Consider the following 22032-nt stretch of genomic DNA (forward strand, 5'->3'; position numbering starts at 1 on the left):
CCACCTCTGCCCCCACAGGAGTGGCCCCCGGGCCTGCGGCCGCCTCCCCCTGCTGCTGTCCCTGTCCCAGGAGCCCCGGGCAGTGTCACCATGAATTATTCATCACCCCTCCACTGTGGTCTCAAGATGGGGCCACCAGGGCCGAAGCCACCGCCACAAATGTGGGAAAAGTTTATTTATTTCTCCAAAACATTCCTGATTTGTAATGTGCTTTCTAAAAATGCTCCAGCTGACCGAGCCCCTGCTATATTTAGCCTCGGCGTTTAAAAGAAATGCTCTTTACACTTTATAAGGCTGGTCTGAAAAGCGAGGACTTAGGGACCAGCGTTCCTGGTGGGGCCCCTGCTCCCAGGAGGGGGCAGAGGCACTCTGGGCCCGCAGGAAGGGCCTCCTTCCTCTCAAGGCCCCGGCGCTCCTGTAGCTGGACAGCCAGCCGGAAGCGTCCAGTCCCTGTGTCGCCAGGCCCCGGAAGAAGGCAGGCGGGGTGTGTCTTCTCCCACGCCCCGCAGTCATCTGGTCCTCTCGCCTGGGCACCGGCCCTTGCCACACCCAGCAGCTTGCTTTGCTTTTGGTTTCCTGTTCAGTGGCCAGGCAATCTCAAGAGAGGGGCCTGGGCCCCGGGACTGACATGGGTCCATGGTGGCAGCCAGGAACCCAGCTGCTCCAGGAGGACGCACCCTCCTGCACCATGGCTTGGGGACTCTGCAGAGCTGAGAAACCACAAATGAGCCTTGAGGCGCTGTGCGGGTGCAATAGGACCCAGGGCTCTGCAGAGTGTGAGGCTCCCGGCTAACCCAGCCCCAGAGCCACCTGAGGTGGGGGACCGTCCCCACTCCACTACAGCCCAGAAACGAGGCAGCCTGCGTGCGTTCACAGCCATGGGTGACGCTGCTCACGGCTCTCAGGCAGTCACTGAGGTCCCCTCCTGGAAATAGGAGGCCAAGCAAAGCACAGAGAAGTGAGGCCACTTTGCCAGGGTCCACAGCCAGGCAGGGCAGCGCTGGGCTCAGCTCCTCTCTGAGGTCAGCCTTCCCTTCCACTCCCACCCAGAGACCACGGGCTTGGGGGAAGGACTCGGGGATGCCAGTGAGGGGGACCTTCCTCACTGGTAGCCGAAAGGAGACAGACCTGGGAGCAGAGGGTGACCAGAGGTCCCATCTTACAGTGGGCACTGTGAGAGCCTCAGTCATGCTGTGAAGGCAGTGCTGGCCAGGTGACCTGACTGGTGACCCTCGGGCTCCAGCCCCTTCCTTCCCTCCAGCCCCTACCCGATCTCAGGGACAGCCTCCATCAGGGCTCCAGCATCATAGTGTAGTCAGAGTGGCCCAACTCACCTCCCCTGCCGGAGTGCTGGCCATGCTCCTGTACCCACCTGGTCACCGGCCACTCCCTGGGCTCCCTCTGCCTGCGCTGTGGGGTCTTCAGCCCAGCAGAGGGGTGGGCAGAGGCTAGAAGCTGGAATGGGGTAGCGGGGTCGTAGTTCCCCCTGCTCCTGGTTCCTTGGTGGGATGGGGCCTGGTGCAGGGCAGGGCAGGACAAGGACAGAACGGTTCCCACCCAGGTCCCATCCACCCAGCCACGCTGCTCATGTCTGGCCCATCTGAGCGGGCTTCTATTTCCTGCCCAGACCTTAATTCTTACAGCAAATAAAGCTCAGGCCAAATCCCTGTTCCACCACCTTCCCTTACCCCTCCCCACCACCGGTGTAAACAAAGGCAGCTGTGTGACAGTGCCCTCGGTCCCCCACACACCTCACGGTGCAGGCTCCCAGATGCTCAGCCTGGATCCCGTGGGCCAGGGCAGTTGGCTCTGCTCGAAGGCCATGTGAAGGCCCAGCGCAGCCCACCCCGTCACTGTAAACGCCGGCGGCACTGCCTGGGCCTGCAGAACCTGGCCCTGGGCCTCTTGATGAGGACCAGAGAGCCAAGCCCTCACCATTTGGCAGCCCAGGGCCATCTTCATGTGCTTCGAACCTGCACCGAAAGCGTCCCTGCCGGGCAGCAATCTCATGCCGTTTCCAGAAATGAGCTGTGTTTGTCCCCCTTTGCACCATCCACTCGACAAAGCAAGCTTCAGTTCATGGGCCCAAGACCACAGCCATCAGGGAGTGTGGCTCACACAGGTGCGGATGACCAGGGGCCGTGTCACCCACACCTGTGACAGGGACATCAGCCTCCCCGTGTGTGGGCAGGGCTCAGACGAGATGACAGTCATATTGCGGACTCTTCAACCCACTCAAGGGTGTCCATGCGCAGCTCAGGAAGCAGCGTGTGGCCCCGAGTCCGAGGACAGGACTGAATCCGAGCATGGCCAGACAGGACTCCTCGGTGCCTGCTAGGCCCCAGGGTGCACTGGCCAGCCAGAGGGACAGTCACATCCCGAGACCAGCTCGGACCCAGAGCCAGATAAAATAAGACGCCTCTGAAGAGTCCTCTGTCCTTGGAAAAGTGGCAGAAGCAAAGTTCTCAGGGCTGGCACAGTCTCCTAGGATTCCCCCGCAAAGTCTCGTAAGTTTCATTATAATAATTCGAAAATAATTTATCCCGTGTGAGCTCACTAGGAAAACAGATTCTTTCAAACATCAGCTTTTGAGTTGATACAAAGGGGCTCAGCCCCTGACCCAAGTCCCCCATGTGCAAAAGGGGTGGATTTCTGAACATTTCCATGCACAGAACAAGTCCATCTGTATGTACACGTGTACTAACATGTACGCACGCGTGCAGATGTGCACACGCTTCTCAATCACCACGCGTCTGCCCATCATGCCCCACGGCCTGACTGACGTACTCATCGGGAGGACCCACTTTCAGGTCAAGAGGAGAAGCAGCTTGCTCCGGGGTACCCGGGGAGCCGAGGTTCCGTGTCACTTAAGAGTAGAGACCACTCCTGGGTCTCACTGATCCGAAAGTCTGGGTAAACACAGAGAGCTGGACATGGAGATCAGAGGCCACTATGTTTCTTCAGCAGGAAGCAATACGCGCTGCGGTGCCCAGAACTGTACTCTAAGCCTGGGAAAGTAGGGATTAGATAGAATTTCTCTTCAGAGAGAGTGAAGGTCTGGAGTAGATACATGTCTAGCATTTTTCTAGCCTCAAAAGTAAAGCTCATGCTTTTTGAATTATACTCTAAAATGTTCTATATATATATTTTGAGACAAGGTCTCACTATGTAGCCCAGGCTGGCCTGGCACTCACGGTGATCCTCCTGCCTCAGCCTCCTGAGTACTGAGATTACAAGCGTGTGTCACTATACCAAGCTGAAACATAATTTTTTTTAAAGAACAGCATTAAAGTATTTGCGTCTCTAACAAAGTTACCACTAACAAGCAAAAACACACAAGACAGGAAAGAAAAAAATAAAAACATTCAACATAGCAGAATGGCTCGTCCTCCTGTCAGCACGTGGAGGGGTCCCCCATCTGCACCCAGCTTTCCCCCTCGGAAGCCAGACCCTCCAAGCCTCGGGCCTGACAGCCTCCTAGGGTCCAGGCCCCCTTTCCCTGTCCTCTGTTTACTTCCCCAATAATCCACTGAACCAGCCGCTGAGAGGTTAAAGCATAACAACTTTATTCACGGAGGCTGCAGCCTGGGGTACAGGACAGCCAGGGACAGCCCTGCTACCTCATTTCAAGTGAACCGCACACCCGGACCGCCCCGCTGGGGGCTCAGCAGAGCCCTCTAAATCCAGGCCCCTGCAGCTCACCTAAGTCCTGTGGCCCTGCCTGCCTGGGCAGAGCCCATCCCAGAAGTGTCCAGGAGTTCTCAGAAAGCCACCTCTGTTTCTGCAAGGTGTGAGGCTCTGATGCCCCCTGGAGCGTCCTTTACAGCACCCTGAGCAGCAAGCCCACCGGCTCAGGGCATCCTGGGAAGGACTGAACCCTTCCTGGAGGCCCAAGAGCCCTGAGGACTTCTGCCTCCCCTACAGCAGATTCAGCAAAGGCTCCTCGAGGTTCAAGGACTCAAGCTTCAAATTCACAGGAGCTGGCCCCTAGAGACACCCCCAGGGTCTGGGAGGACGTCTCCCAGGGCTGCTCATGCTGGCTGGACCAGGGAGCCTCTCCATGTCTTACCCAGGCCATAGCCGACCGACCTCCCATAGCCCAGGAGGCTCCCAGGTGTCTGTCCAAGGTCAGCCCACACTGCAGGGATGCAGAGGCTGGGAAGGAGGCTGGGCATGCAGAAGGCCCGGAGGGGCACCCTCCCCTGTCCTCCCCGCACCACAGTGACAGCCAGTTCCGCCCTTTCCGACCTTCACCCAGGCCACTGCTTTCCGTGTCTCACTCTGGCTTTGGTTTTCGTTTTTTTGGCCTAAATGAGGTCCTTCATTACAGGATTCTGGAAAATGCTGTCAAAACCAAACCTAGAGCTTGACAAGCCATGCTAATGAGCTCTGAGGCTGTCTGTGCCGCATCCCCCCACCCTCCCCAAGACCCCTGAAATCTTTTGATCCCTTAAAGAGAAAGCAAAAAACTGGGGTTTGAGCTACCCAGGTCCAGATGCCGTGGAATACGTACTGAGGAGCTACCGAGAAAGGTGCCGGGGTGCCCCTACTAGGGGTTACCAGTGCACCTGGCTAGACAGCCACGAGTCCTTAAAGGAAAAAGAGTCCAGTATTTAGGCAAAGAATAACCTGTGTTTCCTTTACTGTCCAGAAAGAAATTAAGAGGAAAATTCTCCGTGTAAAAAGCTACTCGGCGTTTTCTTGATCTGCACCTTAGCCTGGGGCTTACATGCTAACCAGGGCCTATGCCACCCTGGGGCCCTTGCCCTGAAGAGGGGACTGAGCTGGATGCACCCACCACGCAGGCGCCCAGCGTCACACCGTGCTTCCTGGTAGGAAAGACCCCAGGGCCTTGGGTGCTGCTCTCGGGGTGCCCTTTGGGCCTCGGTGCGGGCACATGGAGATCGCAGCATCAGGCGCCCCTAAGCTCAGGGGGTCCTGGGCGTGCCCGCGGTGGACCTTTGCAGCGCCCAAGTGGCCCACAGGAAGGGGTCTTGCAGTCCCCACCGCCGCTGCCTGCTGTAGGGAATCAAGTCCCCTTCGAAGGAGACTGGGAGCGCGCCCACTTGCCCGCAGCAGCGCTGCTCAGAACCCACGCGTGAAGCCAGCGAAGATCATTTGCAGAAAGACATGCGCCCTCCCCTAGCCGGTGGGCGCCCGGCGAGGCTCTGAACAGACTCCAGGCGTGGGCAGGGAAGGAGCGCGCCGCTGGCTTACTGGAAGGGGAGCGTCGGGTCGGGGAGCTGCAGAGGGAAGTAGGTGAGGAAAGGGATCCCCAGCTGGTAGAAACCGCCCTGGACGTGCGGGTCCAGCATAAGGGAGGCGCTGAAAGGCGGCCGGAGTCCCGAGGAGGTGGCCAAGAGCGCGGAGCCCAGCGCTCCGGGGCCCGGCTTGGCGGCCCCCAGGACCTCGCTCCCTCCGGCCAGCTTCTGGCCCTGCCTTCCCGCCAGGATGCTGTCGATGCTGAAGCTCTTGGACCTGTCGGAGCTCTTGGGAGAGCCGGAGGCGGGGCGCGGAGGGGACCCCGAGCCAGCCACCGTGCGCGCGGGCGCGGGCGCGGGCGCGGGCGCTGGCGCTGCCAGGCTGACAGCGGCGGCCGCTGCGCCCTGAACTGCGTCGCCGGCGTCCTCGTCCAGGGACGCAGGCCCGGGCCAGGGCAGGGGCGCGGTCGCCGAGCGGCTTTCCCCGAGGGGCGAGGGGCGCGGGGCGGCCGCGCGCTCCTCCCCGCTCCCCGCCTGCGGCTGCGCCTCGGCGCCGAGCTCCTGCTGCTCCGCGCGGGCCCGCTTGGCCTCCGGGGTCCCGGCTCTGGGCTTGGGCTTCCTCTTCCTGCGCCGGTAGTTGCCGTTCTCGAACATGTCCAGGCAGCGAGGGTCCAGCGTCCAGTAGCTGCCCTTGCCCGGCCGCCCCTTCTCGCGCGGCACCTTGACGAAGCACTCGTTGAGTGAGAGGTTGTGGCGGATGGAGTTCTGCCAGCCCTGCCGATTGTCGTGATAGAAGGGGAAGCGGTCCATGATGAACTGGTAGATGCCGTTCAGCGTGACCCTCTGCTCCGGCGCGTCCTGGATGGCCATGGCGATGAGCGCGATGTAACTGTAGGGCGGTTTCTGGGGCGGCTCGGCCCGGCCCGAGGCCGCCAGGGCAGCCGCAGGGGCGAAGGCCAGCGGCAGCCCGGGTCTCTCCGGGCCGTACAGATACAGCATAGGCGAGGCGGCCAGAGTTGGCAGCCGCGAACCAAAAAGGTGGCTCATGGCGAGCGAGGAGCCGGCACGCAGACCGCGCCAGGCGACCGGGAGGGTTAGGGACAGCGCCCTGCGCGAGGGCCCTCCGGGGGAGCCCTCCGTGCCTCTGCCCTGGGCTCTGCCGCTCTCCTCAGCCGCTGCACGCTCTGTCCCTTCTTCATGGCTTTAAAAATGTTAAATAATTGTTGTAAGTTTGCTATTATATGTTGACTTAGCCCTGGAAAATAAATTGTCTATGATAAACAGTCGTTACGTTCTCAGCCCACCCACATTAATTAAAATTTCATTGCTGAAAAACTCCAAGCTTTTCCCTCCACGTGTCTTTTTGATACCAGCCAATCGTTTTCGGGGCTATTCCTTCATTTGTTTATAGAATTAGTCTGTTGATAAGTCCGCCCACCCAAGTTGAATCAAGCTGTGTTTATTTGGAAAAATTTCCGGGCACCCAATATATAAACGCACTGATCTGATGTTTGAAATATCACGTCCACCCCTTGCCGCTGTAAGCACACACAGTCAGCGAGGCAGGATGTGCACCCTCCAAGCCGGTCTGCGGGGCCAGGGAGGAGGGATGGAGCTGGGGGTGGGGACGCAGGCCGGGTTTTACTGCTAGCTGGGGGAGCCCCATAACTTGGAGCCTCCCACAAAAGGTCTTTTCTTCTTCTCCGCCTAGAAGATGTGGAGATAGCCCTGCCCCGCAAATGCTTGCTGTAGTCCTTGAAACCTTTTATTCCCCGAGGGGAGAAGGCAGGCTAGGAGGTGGGACCCCTGATGCTTAGGGGCAGTGCAGTCCCCCTGGAGAGGTTCTGGGTCACCAGCTGCCCTGTCCCAGGCAGGTACTCTCCAGGGACCCACTAGCCCAGGGTCCCGAGGGTCACGGACAGGGAGTGGACCCCAGGAGCTCAGCCTCTCCAGAGGGGATGCTGAACCCGGTCCAGAGCTCCCTTGAGGAAATTCAGAATGAACCTGTGTGGAGCCGGGGGCAGCAGTGAGGTCTCTCTGGTGGGGCCCAGGTCGCCAGCAAGGAGCACCATAAAAGGGGAATCTGGCAGCTGGCGGGGGAGAGTGGCTATTTGTGAATGCGGGTCTTTTGCTTTATATTCTGTGCTTTCCTGTTTATAACAAGGAGGGGGGGTTATAACAACTTTACAAGTGCGCGCAGCTGGCCCATGATTACATTAAGCGTTTGGGAAGCGGGCTGCCTCCCCCACGCCCGCCCTAGGGTGCAGGCATCCCCCTGCCTTTCATGCAGCACACACTGTACTTGGGTGACGTTGACCCCACCGAGCTGTCCCCTCCACAAGTCCACCAAGGGTTGGGGGGCAGGTGTGTAGCATGACCATCGGGGTTTCTGATCTCCGCAGGGTATTCTTCTAGAGGAAGAAAGAAAACACTGCAGATGACCGACCTGGCACCTCCCTGAGTGCAGTGGGAGCCTGCCAATGCCCAGGAAAGGGGAGAGGTAGGCAGGTGGCCACCGAAGTGCCCAGGTCCGGCCCTGCTGGAGGGGACTGAGGAGGACGCTAATGGTGCCGTCCTAGTCAAGGGGCTGGGATACTGCCCACGCCCCGGCGGCCTCCCCACCCGGGAACTCGGGGGAGCCGCCCCTTCCCAGAGGAGGAATCCAGAAAGTGCTCAGGACTGGGGGCCTCTGAAGCTCCGCCCTGTGGAACCTACAGACTGGGAGCAGAGGGCAAGTTTTAAATATCAAAAAGGAAGTCAGGGCTGGGGTCAGAAACCCGCTTTGGGGCAGGACCCTGCGGGGCAGGCCCTGAGATGCCTCTAGGTCTCCCCGTTAACACTGGTGGGGTCCTGGAGGTGGCCTGGCCTGGCCTGGCCCACAGAGGGCGAGACGTTGTCCTCTCCGAACCCTCTGCAACGGGGCACCCTTTTCAACCCTGGGGCCAAATAAGGAGACTTGGTGCCCACACCATTGCGCGCCAGGACCCCGGGGTCACTCAGCGTTCCAGGTCGACAGCTCCAGCGAACCCCAGGCGTGGACGGACCCTGCTCCCAGCTCCCAGCCTCTGCACCCAGTCTGACAGACCCTGGCCCCAAGACAAACCGGTGTCACGATGCAGCCCCCTCCCTCACCTCGGCGCCTCGAAGCCCCTCTTGGAGCGCGCGGGGCACCCCAAGTCCAGCGCGCACAGCCCTGCCTCTTGGGAGACACGCAGATCCGGGCGCACCTCGCGAACTCTAAGGCACATCGGAGCTCGCAGGGAGCTGGAGGCGGGCGGGGATCGCGGCGGGTGGGCGGGGCGCCGCGGTGGGGGGACCGGGCCGGATCGGTCTGGTCTGCAATTGGGAGGCGCGCGCGGCCCGCATTGGCAGGGCCGTGCAAGGTTCCTGGGAGTCCCAGCCCGGAATGCGGCCACACCGGGCCGGCTGGAGGCGGGCTTGGGTCCCGGGTTCCCAGGGGAGCCGCCCGCGCCGGGCAGATTTGCACGTTTCCGGGGAGCGGGGCCCCGCCTGGAGCCGGAGCGGATGCGCCCTCGTGCGGAAGCTGCGGGCTGAGGCCGGCGCAGGCCGGGGTGCAGCCTCGTCTGGGCGACGGCGGGCGCGCGGTGTCCCCAGAGCCAGCCGAGGACGCGGACAGCTCCTCGAGGCCCACTGGTCCCCGGACCCGAACCGGGAGGCGTCTCCGCAGTCCAGGGTTGCGAGCGCATCTCCCACCCGTGGGAAAGCCTGAGGCCTCCTCGCCTGTCCGGGCGCCCAGGGACTGTGCCGCCCCTGACTCTGGGCCCGGGCAGACGGAGGGTCCAGCGCGGGCGGAGGACAGGCGCCACCGTCCCGACCCGGACAGAGCTGATGCGCGCTCCTCGGGGAGGCTGGGAGGAGCGAGGCCTGCGGGGCGGTGGGCTGAGGTCCAGGCTCCTCCCTCCCCAGCGTCCACGCCCCCTGCGCACGCGTCCACACCAGCGTCAATCTCGCCTCCGAACCTCTGCATCCCGGTCCCTGAACGCTGAAGGCCGTTGGCCAGTCGGATACGGACAGGGTGCCACACAGAGGGCTCGCCACGTGTGAATGTGGTTGAGTGGAGCCCGGTGGGACACCTAGAGGCGCTGGGGGTGGACCCGACTCTCTGAAATGCCCTGCGTGAGGCCCTGTGCTGGCACTGGGTTCAGAGCACAAGTGAAGTCCCTACCCTCGCTGCAGCTCTCAGGAATGGGGGTCCTCGACCCTATCCTGCAGAAGGAAGCTGAGGCTTGGGAGGGGGCCTGGGTCTCCGTGAGGAAGGGTGCCAAAGACAGAAGACAAGCACACTGAGACAGCTCCCAAGCAGGACCTCTCTCCCTGACCCACGCAGCCCCTGTCAAACGCAGATCCACCCACTATACAGATGTGAAGACTGAGACTCGGCACCGCACACTGCAAGACCAGAGAACTGCAAAGGACTGAACGAGAATCCCAAAACCACAAGGCTCCAAAAGCAGAGCTCAGGAGGAAAGGCTGACGGATCACCTGTCAGAGTAGACCACAGGGCCCGCTGCAGACTGAAGCGTGCGCTGTACCCCAGCACTGGAGACTGGGAATCCGGATCTTCCCTTAGAGCCAAGAGTCCCTCTCTTTCTCCCCCGCCCCGCTTCCTGAACCTCCTGCAGCATATTCTGCTGCTTCTGGTGGTGGTAGGGGGGGGGGGAGCTGGGGCTGCCCAGCCCGATGGGTGAATGGGAACGTGGAGCCGGGCAGGGCTTTCCTAGCAATGCCCGAGTATTTATAGCTCACCTTGTTCCCAGAAATGATTGAAAAGCTCCAAGCGATCACTGCCCTGCCCAGCTGGTAAAGGAGTCAGCTGAGACCCAGCGAACCTTCCGTGTGGTTCTGCAGGGAACCCTAGCTGCTCGCTAGGGACAGACTCTGTTAGGGTCCTGGGCCCTCGGCTTACCCCACCATCCTCTCATTTTCCCCCTGAGAAACTGACCCAGAGAGCTCAAGGTAAGAGGTGCAATCACAGGAGAACCCCACGTGGCCTTTGCAAGGTCCTGAGTGAGTACTGGGTGTGAGCTGAGCCTCAGGGACACAGACTCAGGTGGAGAGAAAGGCCACGTGGGAAACACCTGAGCCACAGGAGAATCGGGCCACAGGGCCGGCTATGCTGGATCGGAGGGGCCTCTCTGGCCTTTGGGCTTTCCCAGCCAGGACTTTGGTCCTCAGCGACAGAGTTACACCCCAGGACAAGACAGAATCCCCCACCACCCACTGGCCAGCTCCATTCTCCTAAAGCCCCCAAGAGGCCAGCACCTTTGGGGACCCTGTGCCTCCTCCACACACCTACGCCCCAGGAAGCAGCCCCCAAGCCTGACGCTGGGAGAGCCCAGCACCCAGGGACTCGGCTCCCCCTGTCCTTCCTGTAGGGCAGAAGGGTTGAAAAAGTCCAGAGGAGCCGGCCTGTGTCTTCCCAGGCACAGCCCTGTCGGTCCCGAGGAAGGGGGACAGAGGGACTGGGACCCTCTGAAATGGCCCACCTCCTCCCTTGCACGCCTGTGTTAAAAAGCAAACATTTCAAATGCCTTGGTGAGCGGAGGCCATGCGAGACAGAGGCGGACAGGGAATGCTGCTCTGGGAAGTTTGGGAAAGCATTTCAAGTATGTGGTGTCAGAAAGCACTCCGGAGGGTGGACAGCCCTCAGTGGCCCTGACCCAGCCTGTCCCCTTCACCTGGAACAGCACGCAGGTCCTCCTACCCCCGAAACCCTAACAGAACTCCGGCTAAGGCACAGGACTACAGGCTTCTACTCACCCAGCTTTGGTGCCCAGCAGTCAGAGGGCCCCGAGGGCCGGGCGCAGGCTCTGAGACCCCAGCCCTTCTGCAGACCCCGAGTTTTGGTTAACAGTACATTCTCATCAGATAACCCTGCCCCAAGTCCCTCCCCTTTCTCAGATTCCGAGGGGACAGGAATCTTGGGAGGGGGGCTGGGAACAGCTTTGTGTCCTTCAGTGTAGCTGGCAGTGCTGGCAGCGCCCCCAGGCCTGGTGGGAAGAGAGGAGGGGAGGACCCCGAAAGATTTATGAGCCCTGTACTTGAGTTCCCAGGACCCTCTGTGTTCCTCTCCCTTCTCATCTCCATTTCTTGCAGGGGGGTAGGGAGCAAGGGTCCTTCAGGGGGTCCCTGGCCAGCCCCACGTGGAAGTTTAGGGTGGCCGCGGTCACCATAAAGGGGGGCTGGGAGAGGACGCTTGTCTCCGCAGGCAGATGGAGCCTTCGGATGAAGTCCTTGTCCAGTGCCCAAGCGATTCAGGACAGGGCTGAGCCAGGGCAGTGGGTGGCACCTGGACGCAGACCCAAAGGCCCTCTGAGAGCCACACAGCAGACCCTGCTGCCCATCTTCCTGCACATCTGAGGTTGGAGTGCAGCCTTCTAGCCCCCTGGAAACAGGGAACAGGGCCACTGCCGCCACCACCACCCTGAGGGGCTGGGGGGGGGTGAAGGGTGCACAGGGCGTCTGTCACAGCTGGACTCTGGTCAGGCACAGTACACACACCCAGGGCCGGCAGGGCCCTCAGGGTGGACCCGGGAGGAGCCCTCCCTGCAGTGGTGTTGAGGTCGCTTTCATTTTATTTGGGAGGTTTGCGATCTGTGCAGAGGTGTCTTCCTGCTGGGTGGTCGTGGGACAGGCTTCCAGCAAACCAAGTCGGGTGGCCTGCAGGGCCCTTCCAGCCGGGGTCTTCTTCCCCATCTTCCTGAAGGCCCGGGCATCCCCAAGAAAGAGGTGGCGAAGGAGGTGCAAGTCCCACACAAGCTGCTCCAGTGCCCAAGTCTTCCTGTCACTCCTGGTAGAAAGAGATGTGCGTGGCATGGCTGCATGTGCCATGGGTGAGCACGGCTTAGTGTCACTGAGTCCGGATCCTCTCAGGAGCAGAGGCCGCTAAATCACTAGGCCCAGGGTCAGAACTTCAGAGCTTCTGGGGCCTGGAGGCCGAGGCTGAGCCCAGCCTTCCATGCCCAGAATCCCTGGGACCCAGAATCCGGCATTTACCTGCACCCACCCGGTCATTTGACTTGAAAAAGCCTGGGGTCCCCAGCCAGGTCCCAAAGCCCCTGGCTGGACATATCCAGGGACAGGCTTTCCAGCCTGTGCACTATCAGGAGCCTTGGTCAAGCCCCAGATATAAGCTGGACTTGCCAAATTGTCAGCATTCCCACGGGAATGGGAAGACCCTCGCCAAGGGCTCCAGGTGCAGGGCAGGGGGACCCCCACCCCCAGCTGCCCACTGCCAGCCACACCTTCTCTAGGAAGTCTTCCCAGAGACACCACCACCAGAGCAGGAGCAGTACGGGGTGGGGGTCTCCCACACACCCCTTCTCCTCTCGGCAGGGGCTCGGGCCTCCTCCTCCTCCTCTTCCTCCTCTTCTGGGCACCAAGTCCCCGGTTTAGAAGGAGGGCAAACTTCTGCCGCATATCTGGAGCAGCCCTTCTCTCCTGGACCTAGGCAGGAAGTGGATGGAGCAGGCCTCGCTGAAGGGGCCTGGAGCTCCTGCCTACCCGGGGCTGGAGGCCCCCTTTCTCGGCTCCCTCCTCCTGCGCCCCAACTGTAGCACAGTGGCCCGCCCTGCCCTAAGTCAGGTCCTGGGATCCACCAAAAGTTACCGAAAGAAATGAAAGGCAGCCTTGGAGCCCTAACAGCACGCATGGGCCACGGGTGAAAGGACCCGCGTCGTGCATATGGGGAAATTCTTATGCTACGGAGAGAGGTGAAAACACTATTTCAACACCAACGACAACACCCAGATTCCACGGGGCCACTGCATGAGCAACCCCACCTCCGGCAGAACCTCATGGCCAACATGTTTAATCCACATCCGGCTCCAGGGTGGCAATGTCCAGCCCACCTGCCGGGGGCCTTGGTGCCACTGGCCCCGAAAGCCGCACTCGGAGGCCGGAGGCCGCAGGAGTTGCAGATTTCAGCCAGTGAGACCGATGAGAGACATTTCCCCAGCTAGGGTTCACGAAGGCGAGGCAGTCATCAAAAATTAAAAAGATGAGAGAATCATAACCTCCCTGTTATTCAACGCGTTAAAAGATTGGTGAAATTTAAAACCATAAAAGCATCATAAATTACATTTTGCAAGAGAACGAGGTTTGACATTTTTTCATTGCAAGGAGGGTAAAGATTTAGAAACCAAATGGAGAAGTAAAGGATTTGAACTCCACCTCCGATTTGTGGCCACCGAGAAGAGGGGCATTGAACAGTCTGGGCCGTGGGGTCCTTGCCAGCCGTCAGAATCCTCCCTGGGAAACCACTCGGGCAGAGGAGTCCACCGCATGGTAGGAAATCACGGAGCAGACGGCAGGACTCGCCCGGTTAGCAAATGGGGAATGTTTGTCCTGCCCCTTCCACCTCCCAAATTGGGGACAGCTGGACCCCAGTGGAGCAGCACTGTTTTGTTTTGACAATTGGCCTGTTTTCCTGCATTTCACAAAACTCATGACAGCAAGTGGTCAGCGCCTCGTCCCCTAGGAAGCCCGGCACAGAACTACGGACTGATGGACACGGGAGGTTTCTCAGGCTGCCTCAAGGGAAAAGACAGAAGGAAGGAAAGAAAGATGGACCCCTGGGGTGGGAAACTGAGCAAAAGCCTTTTCTGCCACCAAAAGACAGGACAGGGACACACTCCCTTCCTGGGTCGCCACCTGTGTAGCAAAAAATAGTCACAACAGGTGGGTTTGCAGACACTTTGGGTGTTTTGGGGTTTTGTTTTAATGCAAGAACACAAGCACGCGATTTGAGCTTTGGGCAGAAAAACAATACGGGTTTATTTTAAGGTAAATACAACAATTAAGACCACGTAAGACAAATACAGATGAAATTTAAATTTTCTGGTTTTCTTTTTCTTTTAGGAATACTGGGCTGGAATGTACTATACAAAACCATCCGACTTTGTAAATACAAAGTATCAGATACTTGACTTCTTTATCCACCAACAAAAAATAAATTACCTTCTTGTTTTGTGAAAGTCCTACAGCTGGGGAAACGATCATAGGTCACCCACCTAGGTTTCTCGAATTCAATTTGACAGAAATGGGTGGGCAAGATGAAAAATTATCCAGTGAACTCAACTTTAAATATTATATTAATGGCTCTGAACACAACAACAAAAATAGCCTGATTACAAGTCCTCACATTTTTACAGCACGGATAAGAGAAATTTAAAATTACACACAGCACACACATTATCTATAGGGACCCCACACACCTACGGGGTTCGCTCCAGAGAGTCGTTCTGGGTCGCTATGGGGTCTGCCCCATAACTTAATTTTTGAAGCTCCCGGGGGTGGCGCGCAGCCTCCTGAAAGGCAGGGGCTTTGGATCAATATTCATCTCGCTGGCTGCTTTCCTGGAGCGGGGCTTTGCTGGGGTCCCAGAAACGGGGCGCCGGGCGGGGCACAGTTACCTTCGCGCTTCACAGCCGGCTCCGGGCCTGGGAGGTCAGGGCAGCTTTGGCTCCTCCGCAGCCTGGCGCTGCGCTCAGAGGTCTCGCGGGGCGGGGCCGGGTCAGTACTTGGAGCAGTCGTAGGAGTAGGGGGCCGCGTGGCGGTACAGGGACGGCGTGGCCCGGTAGGGTAGCTGACAGCTCGCGTTGCCGACCTGGGACTCCCCGAGCGCCGAGTTTTCCATGCTCAGCCGGTGCGAGTTAAACATCTCCCGGACATTTGGGAAGGGCTGCTGCTGGGCCGCGAACGCGTGCCCGGGGAGGTGGTTTAGGTCCCCGCCGTGGTTCAGGTACCAGGAGGCTGCCTGGGCGGCGGGGGCGCCCGGCTGCTGCGCGGGCTGCGGCGGCGCCTGCGGGTGGTGGTGGCCGGGGTGCGGGTGCGGGTGCGGGTGCGGGTGCTGGTGGTGGTGGCCCGCGGCGGCGAGCGCGCCCTCCTGGCCGGCTGCGAGGTTGAGCGCGCTCAGCGGCGACGCGGGGCCGCTCTGGTGGTCCGAGAGCGGCTCGTCCAGGGCGGGCGGAGCGCACACGTGTGCGGGCCGCTCGGCGCCGGTGTACAGGCTCATGGCGCGCATGCTGCACTGGTAGCCGCCCGCGGCCCCGGCCTCCAGCCCCTGCGCGCACGGCTGCCCGTAGGAGGCGGGCGGCGCGGCGGCGGAGTAGGGCAGCGCGAGCGGCGGCACGGAGAGGCCAGTGCGCGCGGCTGCGGGGCTCAGCTCGGGCCCGGGCGGCGACGATCGCAGCGTCATGATGTTCTCCACGCTGAAGCCGGGCAGCCCGTTGGGCGCGGCGGCGGCGTGGTGCGCGGGCGGCGAGCCGTCGGGGGAGCCGACCGGAGAGGACGCGGCGCTGCGCGGGCTGCCCTGCAACGCGCTCTCGGGGCTCAGCGTCTCCACCTTGGTGATGACCGGCAGCGTGGGCGACGCCGCCTCGCTCTTGATCACCACCTTGCGCTCGGCCTCCTTGGGGGCGTCGGCGAGGGGCGGCCCGGCCTGGGCACCCTTGGCCGCGGCGGGGGGCGGCTCCTTGGGCGCGGCGCGCTCCTCCTTCTCACGGGGCACGTCCTTCTTCTTGAAGCGCCGGCGCCGCCGCAGGAAGCTGCCGTTCTCGAACATGTTGTAGGAGTCCGGGTCCAGCGTCCAGTAGCTGCCCTTGCCCGGCTTCTTGTCGTCGCGCGGCACCTTGACGAAGCACTCGTTGAGCGAGAGGTTGTGGCGGATGGAGTTCTGCCAGCCCTGCTTGTTCTCCCGGTAGAAGGGGAAGCGGTCCATGATGAACTGGTAGATGCCGTTCAGCGTGATCTTCTTCTCGGGCGCGTTCTGGATCGCCATGGTGATGAGCGCGATGTAGCTGTAGGGCGGCTTCACCAGGTCCTTGGGCGCCGCGGGCTGGTGGTGATGGTAGGGCGCGTAGGCGCGGCCCACGCCCGCGCCGTACTGCTCCGGGTGGCCGGAGTAGACGCCCATGGGCCCGGCCATGCCGCCGTAGCCGCCCGCCGCGCGGTAGTAGTTCTGCTCGCCCAAGTAGGGCACCACTCCCAGGGCGCTGGGGTCCGGCACGGAGTAGCGCGCCTGCATGCTGCGTGGCCACCGCTGCGCGCGGGCCGCGGCCGGGGAGGAGGCCTGGAGCGCGCGGGACAGCGCCGGCGGGGAGCCCGGGCCCGGCGGCGGCCTCGGCCTGGCGGAGCGCGGCGCGGCGGCTCAGCGCCCCGGGCGGTTCAGCATCCTGGAGCGCGCGCCCGGGGCCCGGCGGGGGGCGGCCGGGCGGCGGCGGGGACGCCACGCGCGCAGGGACGCGGCGGGGTCCTGGGCGCGCGCGGAGGGGGCCGGTGGCTCTCCAGGCGCGCCTGCGAGTCGGCGGCCCCGAGGGTGGGAGCCGGGGGCCGCAGGAGCGCCTGCCCGGCCGAGCCCGGAAAAGAGGCGAAGGTCCCTTTTAGGGATTGGGAAAAGTTTCAAAAGTCTTCTTGCTGAAAGCCAGTTTTTACTTTCCGCAGGCCCCGCCCTCTCCCGGAACTTCGGCCCAATCCGCGGGCGGCTGCGGAGAGCGGGAGCCAATCAGGGCGAGGCGCGCCCGAACCCGGCGGCCCTAAGACCCAGCCGCGCGCTCCGGTCCCGGACGGCTCTGCCTGCGCCCGCACAGTTGTCTGGAAAATGGGGGTAACGGCGCGGTGGGGTTCTCACCCGCGCGCCTGGGCTCAGGGGCCCACGGGCCACGCAAACAAACTAACCACCGACAAAAAAGCACCACAGACGTTTTCTGCAAAAACAAAACCTGTAATATAAAATGGAACGGTTCGCGGCGACCGCCTGCGCCAGGGCGCGGGTGATGCGCGGTCCTCGCCGCGGGGCCCAGGCGAACCGGGCCAAGCGCACGCGCTGGGCGGCACCGAGGGGTGTCGCGGGCGTGGGTCCCCACCGAGCCGGCCGCGTCCGGCGGGCTGCGCCGTCGGGGACGTCGAGGCCGGCGCTGGTGGAGGCGCGGGCTGCGTGGGAAGCGACAGCGGGCGCGCGGGCAGGGTCCCCGCTCCTCCCTCCTCCGCGCGTCGCCCTCCACCGCGGTAAACAACCCCTTGGACCTGCGGCCCCTGCTGTCCCGAAAGACCCGCACAGCGACGAGCCCGGGCCCCGGGGCCGACCCTGGGGACAAACCCGAGCCCCGTCGGCGGGGACCGGGACACACCGCGCGCTGCACTCGGGGCGCCAACGCCCGCGGACGGGACGGGGCGCGCCCACGGGACCCTGTCCGCTTCGGCCTCTCCTGCTCGGCTGGGATTTGGAAACCGAGCCGGGATCGAGCTCCCTGGGGCCGGGGGAGCCCCTGCAGGCGTTCCCGGGATTTGCTGTCCGCAGCCCCGACTGCGGCGGCCGCGGTGTGCGGTTGTCCAAGCCGCCGCCCCCGCCAGGAGCCCCGCGGGCAGCCTGCTCATCGGGGCACCGGCCTTTTAGGCCTTCGACACCTCGAATGATCGGACCCCGCGTCGCCCACTGGCGCACAGCCCCGGGGCCCGGCCGGGCTGCTCGCTCGCTCGCCTCGCGGGGCGAAGGCCGCAGGTGGAGCTCGGCGCCCGGCGCGGGCCTGGCCGCAGCCTCGCTCGGTGCGTGAAGGCCGGGGGAGGATGTTCACCAAGCACCTTGGTCGCCTGCAACGCTCAGAATGAAAAGGAACACAGCCAGGCTCCTGCACCTCCGCCGCTCCACTTCGCCCTCCGAAACTCTGTAGTTTCGCGGGCGTGCTGCGCGCTCTGACTCCATCGTTCTTCCCTTTCGCGACAAAGTAGAGGGCCGCTGCCGCGCTGCCTCCCGGGGAGACGCCGCGAGACCTGCCCTCACCCGCATTCCCGGGACAGCTTTGTTATTTTTAATAGCTCCCCTGTTGTCACACGTTTGCTTTTAAATACTAAATTCTGTAGAGAAAAAAAAGAAGCCTGCCTTTCTCCAGCACGGGCGACCGCGTGCTGGGCTCCCCGCACGATTTCCAGAAGCGCTGCTGCCTGGGCTGTGGGCTTCCCGGAGGAGGAGGAGGAAGGGCAAGGGGTCCCCCTGCCTCTGCGAGGGTGCGTGCACAGGTGTGCATGTGTGTATTCGTGCGCACGTGTGTGCGTGCACGGGTGGCGTTCGTGTGCATGTGTGCGTGTGAGCATAAGTGTGCGGCTGTGAAATGCTTTATCACCATCAGGGCACAACCCAAAGGAGCTAAAAACTACAAGACAGCTCCCGAGGAGGCCCCATCCTGTAGGGCACCGCACCAGCAAGGTCCGCAGCCCGACGGCTCCGCCGCGCTCCGGGACTCTGGAGCGGGGTCCATCTAGGCTCAGGACACGCAGCGTCCCACGCGCCCACGCGCCCCACGCCTGGCGCCCTCTCTCGGTGACGGCGAGCGGGGCAGCGTCGGGTCCCCTGGCCTGCGAGTCGCTACGGTAACAAGAGGACCAGGCCGAGCCCCGCGCTCCCCTTTCATCCCCTCCCTTCCCCTTCCAGTCCCTTGGTGTCCAGGGCGCCCGGCGCCTTCCCTGCAGGCGCAGAAGTGTCCGTGGGCGTGGGCGCCTCCTGGCGGCGTGCGCGGGAACTGCTCGCGGAAGCCGGCCGCGCGGTTCCTGGGAAGGTGCTGCCCCCTGGCGGAAGACGCGGGCGGCGAGGCGCGCTGGGCCGCTCCGCACTGGCCCAATCCGCCCACAGCACCTTGTGCCTTTCTCCTTGGAATTAGGGGAAGGGCGCCGAGGGCAGGGCTGCTCCAGGTCCCAGGAGCGCTGGGATCTCACCCTTGGGCAGCAGAAATAAAAAACCCGCAGGTTGATGGGCGTGGGAGTGCGTGCCTGTGATCCCAGCACTCGGGAGGCTGATGCGGGAGGGTTGCGAGTTCGAGCTTAGCCTGAACACTTTAACAACTTAGTGAGGTCCTGCCTCAAAAATCCAAAAACATTAAGCGCTGGAGATGTTTGTGTGAAAACCTTGGGTTAAATCCCCGTCTCCCCACAAATCCATGGTCATTTGGACCCTAGAAATTATCTTTTGCAAGACAGAGGACGCGTTCCTGATGGAAACAGCTCCAGGTCGTTTTATTGAGCACTGCTGCCGACGCTGTGGAGCACCACTCCAGAGGCTGCAGACAGGACAGCAGTGCGGAGGCGGCTCCTAGGTGAAAGGCACAGTGAGCTGGCCGTGGTGGGCATGCCCGCCCGTAATGCCAGCGCTCGGAAGGCTGAGGCAAGACTGGTGAATTCAAGGGCAGCCTGGGCTGCAGAGTGAGACCCTGTCTCAAAACATCAACCCCCGAAAGTGCAAGGTGTGTGTGTCCCAAGTGGGTGAAGCTCGAATGATGACAGCGCAGGATGGGTGGCCAGGCAGGAACACGTCCATCTGGAGGAGGAGGACAATGGTGTCCTCGCCACCCCTGCAACTTTAAGTGACTCAGCCAGGTCGGGGGACGAAGGGGGCGGGCGGGTGACCACCTGCCGACCTGTGGCTCTTGCAGTCTTTCCGGAAGTTAGACGTTTTTCAACATAAAAATGTGGTGGCAGAGCATTTCTGCTGGTTACTCTGGAAGTGTAAAAAAACCCAAGAAGGGACACAGCCGAAGCCCACAGAAAGGACATTCAAGCCGAGTAGGGAAGGTCCGACCAGGCCAGGGGCCCTCACTTCTGGATGTTTCTAGAAAACAACCACGATGCACTGTGGCTTGCACCCTGGCACCTCACGGTTCCTTTTAAAACGCAGATTCTCCACAGTGCTGCTCCATTCTGTAATTCAAGCATTGCCACAGAAAACACAAAAGATGCAGGATGACCGAAGACAGGGAGCCGCACCCCTCCCAGGCATCTGCAGCCACACCTGCCTCTGGCATCTCCATGGTGTCCAGAACCCAGGTCACCACCCGTGCTGTGCACCTGCCCACTGACTGACTGACTGACTGGCCAGGCCGCAGTAACAAACACCACATCCCCTGCTGGGGCCTGAGGCGGCGACCGGGCCTGACCAGGCTGCCCCTCCTCACGGTCACTTAGGGGCCTGGCTCTCTGTGGGCACTCGGCCCCACTCCCCTGCCCCTGCCCTGTGGCTCTGTCTCCGTGGCTCAAGGGCAGAACTGGTCCTGTCCCCGACCTCGCTGGGGGACAGAAGATCCAGTCTTCTCCCTGCCCAGGTGGGCAGCCAGGGTGGCTTCTGGGCTGCTAAGTCTGCCTGCCCAGTGTGTCCCGTGCCCAGGTGGCAGTGGTACCATCCCCCCTGCAGCGCTGACCCCCAGTGCCTAGCAGCTGCCCGGTGTCTACCAAATGAGCCCAACATCCCCCTTAACCCTCTTGGGGTGCGGGGCTAGGGATAGCATTGTCTTTCCACTGGGGAAACTGAGGCTCGGAGGTCTTAAATACCTACCTGGGGATAGCAATGGGCCCTTAACTCTGGCCTCGCAGGCTCTTCGAGGCCAAGGCTCAGAGCGTTGGAACTGAGAGGCAGAAGTAGCTAAAACAGAGGCTCCTGCCTCAGTGGCAACCCCTCTGTACACCACGGCGGCAGGGGAGCACTCAAAGCCCAGGGATGAACATAGGCGGCTGCCCCAGGCTCGTCCTGGGCACCTACAAAGTAGTCTGGTCTTGAGAGATTGAGATCAGGGCCTCTGTTGTGCGGATGGGGCTGGGCAATGGTGCTCTGAGGCCCAGGGACTGAGCAGGACCCAAACCCCGATCCTGGAAGCTTCTGCCAGGACCTTACTGGCCGTCACCCGGGTCTCCTTGGCAGCGGCTGAGTGCTGCACAGCGGGACCTGCAGGGGCCAGAGGAAGCAGGGCCACGGTGACCCCAAAAACTGCCACTCATGGTCCCTGGCCTCAGCCCTGTGCCGCCTGGGGGCTTCCCTGCTGTTCGAGTGACCCTGGATGCTGGCTCTGCACCCCCTCCTCCCTGCACTGTCCTCCTGCATCCAGGGTGGCACTGAACTCGGGTGCAATGGGGTCGCACCTGCCCGCCTGTTGAAGCCCGGGACTGGGCTGAGCACTGACTGTGCTCTGGGAAGACAGCCCAGGCAGAGGAGTCTCGGGCCTTCCCCAACACCCCTCACCCTGCCCCGGCCTGGCCTCACCGCCCCCGTTCTCCAGGCCGATGCTGAGCTGCTTGGGCCTCTGGCCTACACTGTGGCCCCATGGAGGGGACGGAGGCCACCCCAAACCCCTCCATTCAGACCACAAAGGAGCTGTCCAGGGCCCTGCCTGCCTGAGTCCCCACCTCCCGGCTCCAACAGTGCGCTGTTCCTGCTCCATGGAGGGAGCTGCAGGCTGGGACTCACCCTCTGGGCCAGCACCTGTGCCCAGGGTGTGCTGAGCAGGTGAGAGCAGACTGGGGCGGCAGGCACAGGAGAGGCACTCGTGTGTCCCCAGCAGCTGCCCAGCGAGCCGGGCCTTGACGCTGCACAGAAGACTTCTGCTCAGGGGTCTGTCTCCTCACACTTGGGGTGTGCGGGGTTAGCACACGCAAAGACCCCCGCGGCGCTGTGAGGCGTCCCCCTGTGTAAACGTGCAGATGGAGAACGGCCGAGCCCTAGAGGTCCCCCAAGAGCTTGGTGTGGTTACAGACAGGGCTCCCAGACCCTACCTTGCTGTTAGGAGGCGGATGGGAAGGGACTAACCCGCCCCCCACACCTGCCCCACTCTGCTTCCGGGGGGGGGGGGGACCGTGCCCTTCTTACAGGGCCGCAGCCGACCATGGACTGTGCCAAATAAAGCTCCCCTGGGGGTGCTGGGTATGTCGTCCCAGTTATAAGAAAGCAGCTGGGACAAGGGACGACATGTCACCTTCTAGCCATGTATGTGTCGCAGCCACCGTATTTCTGACCATGAAAGAGCACTTCCAGACCTGCCTCGGAGAGGCCAGGCCC

At 62.1% G+C, this 22032-nt stretch overlaps 3 protein-coding genes across 3 annotated transcripts in view; all 3 read right to left on the minus strand.

Moving 5' to 3' along the window:
* The window catches only part of LOC134475555 (nascent polypeptide-associated complex subunit alpha, muscle-specific form-like), a 19087-nt gene extending 16873 nt beyond the window's left edge, over positions 1-2214 (minus strand). The window contains 2 exon segments of the mRNA XM_063246684.1: positions 1335-1455; positions 2119-2214. Of these exon segments, the coding sequence (XP_063102754.1) occupies positions 1335-1455; positions 2119-2214 (217 nt within the window).
* A 1328-nt stretch (positions 2215-3542) lies between these two features.
* Foxl1 (forkhead box L1) lies at positions 3543-6986 on the minus strand. Its single transcript, XM_063247753.1, has one exon. The coding sequence runs from the start codon at positions 6246-6248 to the stop codon at positions 5214-5216; it is 1035 nt and encodes a 344-aa protein (XP_063103823.1). The 5' UTR covers positions 6249-6986; the 3' UTR covers positions 3543-5213.
* Positions 6987-13965: 6979 nt separating this feature from the next.
* On the minus strand, positions 13966-16668 carry Foxc2 (forkhead box C2). Its single transcript, XM_005008570.4, has one exon. It carries the CDS (start codon positions 16246-16248, stop codon positions 14737-14739), a length of 1512 nt encoding a protein of 503 aa, XP_005008627.2. The 5' UTR covers positions 16249-16668; the 3' UTR covers positions 13966-14736.
* Between the last annotated feature and the right edge of the window lie 5364 nt (positions 16669-22032).

Source organism: Cavia porcellus, unplaced genomic scaffold (assembly GCF_034190915.1).
Source record: "Cavia porcellus strain 051 isolate PalLab524CR breed Dunkin Hartley unplaced genomic scaffold, mCavPor4.1 scaffold_4, whole genome shotgun sequence".
Taxonomy (NCBI): domain Eukaryota; kingdom Metazoa; phylum Chordata; class Mammalia; order Rodentia; family Caviidae; genus Cavia; species Cavia porcellus.